The 10,206-nt window shown below is 55.3% G+C and overlaps 1 protein-coding gene and 1 long non-coding RNA gene across 31 annotated transcripts in view; one reads left to right on the top strand and one right to left on the bottom strand.

Moving 5' to 3' along the window:
* The first annotated feature begins 263 nt into the window (after nt 1–263).
* The window catches only part of LOC127464000 (class I histocompatibility antigen, F10 alpha chain-like), a 189,835-nt gene continuing 179,892 nt past the window's right edge, over nt 264–10,206 (top strand). For 14 of the 30 annotated variants that reach the window (XM_051774096.1, XM_051774088.1, XM_051774095.1 and 11 more), the window contains exons 1-4: nt 264–579; nt 792–1,061; nt 1,295–1,567; nt 1,683–1,717. In XM_051774096.1, the coding sequence (XP_051630056.1) occupies nt 279–579; nt 792–1,061; nt 1,295–1,567; nt 1,683–1,717 (879 nt within the window). In that variant the 5' untranslated portion in view covers nt 264–278. Of the gene's footprint in view, nt 580–791; nt 1,062–1,294; nt 1,568–1,682; nt 1,797–1,894; nt 1,934–2,287; nt 3,156–10,206 lie in introns of those variants that run through there. The other 16 variants (XM_051774081.1, XM_051774072.1, XM_051774084.1 and 13 more) reach the window with 3 other exon arrangements.
* LOC127464015 (uncharacterized) lies at nt 9,321–10,129 on the bottom strand. The gene is made up of 3 exons (XR_007901110.1): nt 10,058–10,129; nt 9,921–9,959; nt 9,321–9,569 (listed from the first exon to the last, which is right to left on the bottom strand). It is a non-coding gene; the product is annotated as an uncharacterized LOC127464015 (long non-coding RNA).

The raw sequence follows: 10,206 nt of genomic DNA, 5'->3' as shown, positions 1-10,206 counted from the left end.
AATATTAAAAGCAGATGTTGCAATGTAATGAATATTCATAATATATGATGTAATTGCTTAGTAAAAGGTGTATAAAAGTTGGATTGTGTGTTTCTCGAGTCGGAGCAGTTTGTCCAGGGCGACCTGGCTGCTCCCCGGCCGTGAAATAAATACCTCCTGCTTATAGACTGAAATTCTGTCTCTGAGCAGTTTCTCCGCGCCTTGTTTTGGGGCATAAATTGGCATCACCCTTCCCGGCTCTCCCAGCTCTCCCAGTTCCCCCTTTCCTTGCCCCTTGGATGCCCTCAGACCCCCCAAATCTCCGTGTCCCCCCAGTTCTCCACTCCCTGCATTTCCTGAATGTGGCGGTGTCAGAGCCCAGCCCGGGGATCCCTCAGTACGTGGAGATTGGATACCTGGACGGGATCCCCTTCGAGCGCTACAACAGCGAGCGGGGCCGGATGGAGCCGCTGACGCCGTGGATGGCGGCCGAGGTTGAGCCGGGATATTGGGATGGAGAGACCCAGATCAGTGAGAGGATTGGGCTCATGGCTGCCACTGACCTGGAGAGAGTGGGGGGCCTGTACAACTGGAGTGGGGGTGAGTGGGGGGAGCCGGGGAATGGGGGGATCTGTGGGGCTGGGATGTGGATCCAAGGTGCTCCAAGGTGCTTGGATATGGATCCAAGGTGTGATCTGGGATGAGGCTCTGTGGGTCTCCATTGGACTCTGGGGCTCCATAGGGCTGGAATGGGGCTCCGTGGGGCTGGGACACAATTCCAGGGTCTCCATGGATCCGATCCCACCCCCCAGGTCTCCACACATGGCAGCGGGTTTGTGGCTGTGACCTCCTGTCCGACGGGAGCGTCCATGGATCCCATCGGTACGGCATCGACGGGCGGGATTTCATCTCCTTCTCCCCGGAGACCGGGACCTTTGTGGCAGCCGATGGAGTTGCCCGGATCACCGAGAAGCGCTGGAAATCCAACGGGTACGAGGCTTTTCAGCTCGACCTGGCACAGAGCTGTGGGGAAGACCTCCGAATATACATCGAATACGGGCGGGAGGCGCTGGAGCGCAAAGGTGAGGGAGACAGAATTCCCATGGGAATGTGGGATTTGGGAGGGTGGAACTGAGCAACATGGGAATTCCCATGGGAATTCCATGGATGAATCTGAGTCATCCAACTACCATGGGAATTCCATGCATGGATCCCACTGTTGTCCCACTCCAGTGGGAATTCTGTGGATGGATCTCATTGCCATCCCATTCCCACGGAAATTCCGTGGATGGATCTCACCGTTATCCCATTCCAGATCCCCCTGATGTCCACGTGTCCGGGAAAGAGGAACACGGGATCCTGACGTTGTCCTGCCGCGCATACGGATTCTACCCTGGGATAATCGGGATCAACTGGCTGAAGGGGGATGAACTGCGGGATCAGGAGACGGAGTGGGGCGGGATCGTTCCCAACAGCGACGGCACCTTCCACAGCTGGGCCAGGATCGAGGCGCTGCCGGGGGAGCGGGAGCAGTACCGGTGCCGGGTGGAGCACGCCGGAATGCCGGAGCCCGGGATCTTCGCCTGGGGTGAGGCTGGGAACGGGCAATGTGGGAACTGGGGGTTTGGGAAGGAGGAATTTGGGAGTGTGGAGCAGCGGGATGGGGGTAACCCTCCTCCTCCTGCCCCTCCTGCCCTTCCCAGAGCCAGAATCTGTCGGGAATTCCAGCCCGGTGTTGGTGGCTGTGTCCGTCATCGCTGCCATCATCATCATCATCATCGGCCTCGTGGCAGTCGGTGTCTGGAAGCTCCGATCCGGTAACTCCCGGGATGGGGGTCGGCAAGGGGCACGGATCCGCCCGGCAGCATTCCGGGGATCCTGTGCCACGGGTGCTGATCCCACTTTCTTTCCATAGGGAAGAGGGAGGGGAATGGATACGACCCCGCGCCCACCAGTGAGTCCCAGCAGCATGTGTGGATCCAGATCCTCTGTGCAGGGATCCCAGGATGGATGCCGGGATTCCAGAGGGGAATGGGGGCCTAATGGCTGGAGTGGGATTGGAAGGGGATTGCAGCTCAGGGCAGGATTCCAGAGTGGGATCAGGTGGAATTGTGGATTGGGATCAGGGCTGGATTCTGGAGTGGGATTGGGGTGGGATGGATGGAGTGGGATTGGGGTGGGAGGGACGGAGCAGGATCAGGTGGGATTCCGGAGCAGTTCCTACTCTCCCTGGGCTCCACAGCCGGCTCCATCCCTTGGGATGGGAACAGGGACATGGTGACTCCTTTCCCCGCTCTCATCCCGGCAGGAATCACGTCCTGAGCGATTCTGGAGCTGGATCCACCCCTTCCCTCTCCCTGTGGAAAGGCAGGAGCTGCTGGCAGAGCTCATCCCGCTGCTCCCACCCACCCCGGCCCCCCTGCGGCTCTTCCGGATGGATCAACTTTCTGCTTTTTCCTGTGTGAACCTGTCAGAGACTGAAACAGTCAATGATTTCTGCATTCTGGGATTGCCAGGAGGCTTTTGCAGGACTTAGGCATTATCCCTCTGATGGGCAGCTGGGCCCATCTCCCCCTCCAGTGCTGCTGAAGGTGTCAAGCCCTGGAAAGGAGAGAAGAGCCGAGTTTACCAGGCCCCTCACGGGAACTCTGCTCTGGGCTGTCCGAGGTGTTGGGGGTTCATGGCATGGCCCATCAAAGCCCATCCCCCTCTGCCAACCTTGGAAGGTGGGAAAAAACCTTTTCCCTGCCCCTCACAGGAACTCTGGGCAGGCCTGGGAGATGTTGGGGGTTCGTGGCATGGCCCGGGACACTGTCCATGGATATAATAACTCATAACTTCCCTGAGTGTGGGGGCTTCCCTCCTTCACCCCCAGTGGATCAAGGCCACCACTTCAACTGACAGACATGGGAGCTGCAACTCCCAAGTTCCATCGCTGGACCCCATGGGCAGTGACTATGGACATCTGTCCACTCTCAACTTTTCTTTCCCTTCCTCTCCCTTACCCTTATCCTGTCTTTCCTTTCTCTCCCTTATGCATTTTCCCCAAAGGTTCTCTTTATGCCATATTGCTGTAGATGAGAGATGCAGATGATAACACCCAAAATGGCAACGTACCTGTTTACCTTTGAAACAAAATTGTTCTAAAATAAACCCTACATATGTAAGTTTTCAAACACCAATTATTCAGTGTCGTTTCACTCTAATCCACCCCAAGGGATTCATTAATAAGAACCTGGGTTACCCTCCCCCTTTTCTGGGGTGCGTTGTAAGGTTTTTGGTGTCAGGGACAAGGACCCTTTGGATGTGGTGGAGTAATCAGTGTAGTCCAAAACTGACACTGAGGGTGAGTCAAATGGTGACCATCCCCTTGTTGTGAAATTATAGTGAGAATTTTTCTCCTCTCGGTGTGACCCGGGCACATCAGACCTGTTGAAAGGCTTTCTGGTGTAGCCTGGACCTGTTGAAAGGTTCTCTGGTACCTGGACCTGTTGAAAGGTTTTCCAGGAGAGAGTCAAGCCGACCCTCAGAGGGTTAAGGGGGAGAAAGACATTAACCTGAGCTGGGTTAACGACTGAGTCAAAAGGAATGACACCCCAGGGTGAGTTAGGTGGGGGTTATACCATCAGACCTTGGTGATGCAGTCATCATCACCTTGTATGAGAAGAAGGGAGATAAATCAGACTGCTCAAACTACCGGGGTATTACTCTGCTCTCCATTGCTGGCAAGATCCTGGCAAGAATACTTTTGAACAGACTAAAATCCGCTATAGCAGAAGGAATTCTTCCTGAAAGCCAATGTGGTTTCAGAACCAACAGGAGCACCACAGACATGGGATTTGTTCTCAGACAACTGCAAGAGAAGTACAGGGAACAGAACAAAGGTCTCTATGGAACCTTTGCTGACCTCACCAAGGCTTTCGATACTGTGAGCAGGAAAGGTCTGTGGCAGATTTTGGAACGTTTAGGTTGTCCCCCCAAGTTCCTCAAAGAGATCATCTCACTCCATGAGGATCAGCACGGCCAAGTCAGATATGGCAATGCACTTTCTGAGCCCTTTCTAATAACCAATGGTGTGAAACAAGGCTGCGTTCTTGCACCAACCCTATTCACAATCTTTTCCAGCAGGATGCTCCAAAGGGCCACGGCAGACCTCGATGATCAGGACGGGATCTACATCCGATACCGTACTGATGGAAGCCCTTTCAACCTAAGGCAACTGAAGGCCCACACCAAGACCTTAAACCATCTTGTCCAGGAGCTGCTTTATGCTGATGACGCCGCCCTCGTCGCTCACACAGAAGCAGCTCTGCAGCATTTAACATCCTGCTGTGCTGAGGCTGCTGAGCTCTTTGGGCTGGAAGTCAGCTTAAAGAAAACAGAAGTTCTCCATCAACCTGCACCTCAGGAAGTCCCCCATCATCCCCATATCACCATTGGCCAATCAGAGCTCAAATCAGTCCAGCAGTTTAATTACCTAGGGAGCCTCATCTCCTCGGATGGTGAGATTGACGGAGAGATGGACAACAGGTTAGCAAAGGCATAGAGAGCTTTTGGGAAAACTCCATAAAAGAGTTTGGTGAAATAAACACTTGAAGAAAAGCACAAAGATCGGTGTTTACAGAGCCATTGTGCTGTCTACTCTCTTATATGGGTCCGAATCCTGGGTCATCTACAGCCACCACCTGCGACTCCTGGAACGCTTCCATCAACGCTGCCTCCGTACAATCCTAAACATCCACTGGTCAGATGATGTGACCAATCCATCTGTTCTGGAACAGGCAGCAGTCACAAGGATTGAGGCCATGTTGCTGAGAACACAGCTGTGCTGGGCAGGGCACGTCTCCAGGATGAAGGACCAACCACCCCCTCCCTAAGATCGTGCTCTGTGGTGAACTTGCCACCGGCTGCTGCAAGAGAGGAGCCCCGAAGAGGAGATACAAGGACTGCCTGAAACAACATCTCAGCCTTGGCCATATTGATCTCCATCACTGGTCTACTCAGGCCTCCAGTCGGGAGGTCTGGAGACACCCCATCTCTAACGCTGCTGCTGCCTTTGAGAACGCAGCAGGATCACCATCGAGGAGAAAAGACAACGCAGAAAGAACCGTGTCCTGTCCATCCCATCCAAGGAGTCTTTCTGCTCTGCCTTTTGCAACTGGACGTGTCTATCTCGTATTGGCCTCTTTAGCCACCAATGTGCTTGCAGCAAATGTGGGCAGAGCCCTTCCCACATCTACCTTTGCGAAGCCCAGCCATGATTTTGGATATTAATTTGGGAGTCTGGACTCACTGGTTTATTTGGTTCTGGAACTGGTATTTGTTTTATTTGGTTTTGGAAACAGGTATTTGATTTATTTTGTATTATGGGTACTTCAGGTTGCAAAGAAAGAATCTTGAAGAAATCCTTTCTGGTATTTTGGATATTAACTTGTGATTTCTGGACTTATAAGTTGATTTGGATTTGGAAACTCGTATTTGGTTTATTTTGTATTCTTGAACCATTGGAAACAAATTGGGACCCCTGTGGAGGGACAAAGCTGTTGATACTCCAGAGGTTCCAGGACCCTGAGGATTCCAGTGCTCACTGAAAGTGTTATTCAGGGAGATCCTCTCAGTCCCTGGATGCGGGGAGTTCCAAGAAAGATCGCTGGGATTTTATTAAGGCATTAAAAGGTTTATAAAAGGTATATAAAGGTATATAAAAAGTATATAAAGGTATATAAAAGGTATATAAAGATATATAAAAGTTGAACATAATAAACATAGAAATGGAGCTCTAAAATATAATATGATTGACTTATAAAAAGTTGTGAAAGAACTGTAAAAGAAGAGGTGTGATGCCTCAGAGCTTTTTGGGCTGCCCAGGGGGGTGGTGGAGTCACCGTCCCTGGAGGTGTTTAAGCAAAGACTGGCCATGGCACTGAGTGCCGTGCTCTGCTTGACGTGCTGGGGATGGGGCGTAGGCTGGACGCCGGTTGATCTCCCAAGTCTCTGCCAAGCTCAGGGACTCTGGGCTTCTGTGCCACCCCAGCCTTTGGGGACAGCGTGCTGGTGGCTCAGAGGCTCCGTCCTTGCCTTGCCTTGCCCATCTCCTGGCTGCCAGGCAAGGGCCTTGTGACATCACAGCCTCTGTGGAACAGCGCAGGGGCTGAAAAGTGTCAGTGCTGCGTCCCCGTGCCCAGAGCCTGGGCAGAAGTCGGCTGGCAGGGACGGGCAGAGACTGTGCAGAGGTGTCAGCTCGTCCCGCAGCAGCACCATGCCCAGCCAGGGCATCTCCTGGCTCCTCAGGCTCTCGGTGCTCCTGCTCTTGCCTGGCCCACTGGAGCCTTGCAGCCGTGCCACAGGTGCCATTGCTGAGAACCGGGGTTTGCCTTGGATGGCCCCTTGCCAGAAAAGGCAGGAGAGGCTGGAGAGAGGGGAAGGAGGGGGGTCAGGCCGCTGGGATGGTGCCGGCGGGCCGTGAGCCCGAAGCCAGCAAGGCCTTGGGCCCACCCGGTGTCAGGGGAGGACTGAGAGCCCCCAGGGAGGAGGAAAGCTGGGCAGGCCCCAAGGCTCCTGGGCCTCTTCCTTGGCAGCCCTTTGGCCAAGGCCCCGAGGCAGAGGTGGGGCTCAGCCCCTGCCCAGCAATGGGGCACAGGCTGAGCCCCAGGGACACCAGACCCAGGCGGCCTGAGCTCTTCTTCCTGCAGCGTCTGCCTGGGGCAGCCCAGCCAGGCCTGAGTCTCTGCAGGAGAGGCCAAGCCCAGCCAGAGAGGGCTCAGCCCTCTGAGGCTGCACTCACTGCAAAGGGAGCAAAACATTGGCCCAGAGGACATCCTGCCCCCAAATGGAGAACTGGAAAGGTCAAGAATAAAAAAGTCACCCCCCTCCATTGTTCAAGAAATGTTCAGACCTCTTTCCTAAAAGCATCCAGGACTCAGGTCACCCAGTTTTCTCTCTGACAAGGCTTTGCAGGGGCTGCTTGGGAAAGGGAAGCCCTGGGGCCCCAGTGCAGATGGTGGGGCTGCACTCTGGGGGGGTCGGCCTTTGGCTCTTGGCTTCCAGGGGCCCCCAGGAGTCAGTGAGCCGGGCTGGGGCCGAGGGGCAGGACTGGCTGGGATTGCCTCTGGGGCCTGGCCCAGAAAATGGAAGTGTCCCCATGGGGGCAGCTGGAAAGGGCCCAGGAAGGAAATGCTGCCCCAGCGCAGGCTGTGGCAGTGGGGAGTGTGCAGGGGGAGGAGGCTGGGCCAGAGCAGGGCTGGGCAAGAAGGGCCAAGCCGCGGGTGGGTTCTCCCCCGGCCCCCAGGGCCCAGCCCCTGATGGGAGGGCCTTGGGCAGGGCCTGGGGCGACTGCAGGAACCTCCGAGGCAGCCCAAGGGCCGTGCTTTTGGCAGCTGGGTTGACAGGCCCAGCTCTCTGCAAGAGAAGTTGAGGGCTCTGAGCCAGAGAGGGGCTGAGAGCCGGGTCCAGGCTTGGGAATGGCCGGGAGGGGAAAGGGATGTCTAAGAACAAGTCCCTCAGGAGAGGGAAGCAGAGAGGCTGTGTTTTGACCCCAGCACAAGGGTCTGCAGGGCAGAGCAGAGAATATCCCCCACGTGAGATTGTTCTGCATCCCTCCTTGCAGTTGTGACAGGCACTTCTCTTCAAAGGTCGGTCTGTGAGCGTCTTCTTGTTCTTTCCAGGTGGGATGCAAGCGGTGGGGGGGCCTTTGGCACCAAAGGGGAGACATGCAAGGTGAGCATTTTCCTGCCAGTGTGAATCAGATGTTAATTCTGGTGGGCTGTATCTTTGGTGAATCTAAGCACATCCCTTGGCATTTGGGTTTTTTCCGGGTGGTTCGCAACCTGAGAAGCATCATCAGAGTGGGAAGGAGGTCCCTGCAGTCAGAGGTCAGTGTAAAGGAAGCTGAGAGGGGAGCTTTGGTGAGAATGTTGCCCTCTGAGGGGATCCGTCAGTGTGTGCCTTCCCTGGGGGATTTCTTTGCAGTGGCCGTGCCTATTGCCAGGGGAGCAGAGCCACAGGCCCAGGAGCCGAGCGACAAGGTCAGGTGCTCTTGTGCTGGCCTGGTGGGCAAGGGCAGGGGATTGCAGGGCTCAGCAATGAAGCATTTCCCTCTTCTCTTTGGAGGGAATGTTGCACTCTGAGGGCATCCATCAGTTTGTGCCTTTGTCTCTGTGATGCTGAAAAACCCAGTCCGAAGAACTGCTCAGAGACTTTGGATCTTTGAGCAGCAAAGGGATTTATTGCCAACGTCGGCAGCGAGCGTGGTTCGCACCACAGAGAACTTGGTCGAGAGTTTCACACAATATCGGGGTTGTATACAATTTTCATATATGATTAAATGTGATAAATCATATTCATCTGATCACAACATCTCTCTATGCATATTAATAATGGGCAAAGCTCGGGCGGAGCTCAGGCGGAGCTTCTCTTGGCCCTCAGTTCTGGGAGGGGTTTAGGTGAGTCTGGGGTCTCTGCTCCTCTCCATCAGTCCCCAGTGTCCCCATCCTGGTCCCTCATGTTCCCACTCCATTCCTGCTGTTCCCATTCCCAGTGTTCCCATTCCCAGTGTTCCCATTCCCAGTGTTCCCATCCCATTCCTGATGTCCCCATTCCCAGTCCCTGGTGTCTCCAACCTGCTGCCGATGTCCCCGTTCTCTTTCCTGGTGTTGCCATCCCAGTTCCTGCTCTCCCCAGGCTGCTCCCAGTGTCCCCAGCATGGTCCTCCAGGTCCCCATTCCCATTCCTGGTGTCCCCATTCCCATTCCTGGTGTCCCCATTCCCATTCCTAGACTTCCCAACCCAGTTCTGTTTTCCCCATTCCCATTCCTGGTGTCCCCATTCCCATTCCTGGTGTCCCCATTCCCATTCCTAGACTTCCCAACCCAGTTCTGTTTTCCCCATTCCCATTCCTGGTGTCCCCATTCCCATTCCTGATGTTCCCATCCCAGTTCTGTTTTCCCCATTCCCATTGCTGTGTGTCCCCATTCCCAGTTCCTGCTGTCCCCAACCTGCTCCCAATGTCTCCATTACTATTCCTGGTGTCTCCATCCCATTCCTGATGACCCCAGCCTGTTCCAGTGTCCCCAACCTTCTCTTGGTCATCCCATCCTGCTCCTGGTGTCCCCATCCCTTTCCCCATTGTCTCCTGGTGTTCCCATTTCCATTCCTGATGTCTGCAACCTACTCCCAGTGTCCCCATCCCTGTCCGCAATGTCCCCATCCCAGTCCCGACGTCCCCATTCCAAATCCTGGTGTCCCCAACATGCTCCCAGTGTCCCCATCCCTGTCCCCAGTGTCCCCATCCAAGGCCCCCTGTCCCCATTCCCATTCCTGGTTCCCACAGAGGAACTGCCGAATGCCGGAGGAGGGAGCCAGGATTTCTTGCCCAAAGCAGGAGATTTTCACACCCAAATTAAAGCCTCAGGAATAATTGTGGTCCTGGGTTTCACACGGGAAAAAGCAGGAAGTTGATCCATGGGGAAGAGCCGCAGGGGGGCCGGGGTGGGTGGGAGCAGCGGGATGAGCTCTGCCAGCAGCTCCTGCCTTTCCACAGGGAGAGGGAAGGGGTGGATCCAGCTCCGGGATCGCTCAGGCTGTGATTCCTGCTGGGATGAGAGCGGGGAAAGGAGTCACCATGTCCCTGTTCCCATCCCAGGGGATGGAGCCGGCTGTGGAGCCCAGGGAGAGTAGGAACTGCTGCGGATTCCCACCTGGTCCTGCTCCGTCCATCCCACCCCAATCCCACTCCATCCATCCCACCACAATCCCACTCCAGAATCCAGCCGTGATCTCAGTCCACAATTCCACCTGATCCCACTCTGGAATCCTGCCCTGAGCTGCAATCCCCTTCCAATCCCGCTCCCGCCATTAGGCCCCCATTCCCCTCTGGAATCCCGGCATCCATCCTGGGATCCCTGCACAGAGGATCTGGATCCACACACGCTGCTGGGACTCACTGGTGGGCGCGGGGTCGTATCCATTCCCCTCCCTCTTCCCTATGGAAAGAAGGTGGGATCAGCACCCGTGGCACAGGATCCCCGGAATGCTGCCGGGCGGATCCGTGCCCCTTGCCGACCCCCATCCCAGGAGTTACCGGATCGGAGCTTCCAGACACCGACTGCCACGAGGCCGATGATGATGATGATGGCAGCGATGACGGACACAGTGTCCTAGTTAGAACAGCTGGGACCGATTCCTCACTGGATGGGTGTAGCCCAAAAGTGTGTATTCTATGGCCTTCCA

This window comes from Manacus candei, unplaced genomic scaffold, assembly GCF_025592945.1.
Source record: "Manacus candei isolate 608988 ecotype Guabito, Panama unplaced genomic scaffold, ASM2559294v1 h1tg000185l, whole genome shotgun sequence".
In the NCBI taxonomy this organism is placed as follows: domain Eukaryota; kingdom Metazoa; phylum Chordata; class Aves; order Passeriformes; family Pipridae; genus Manacus; species Manacus candei.
This window is presented reverse-complemented; position numbering and strand designations above follow the sequence as displayed.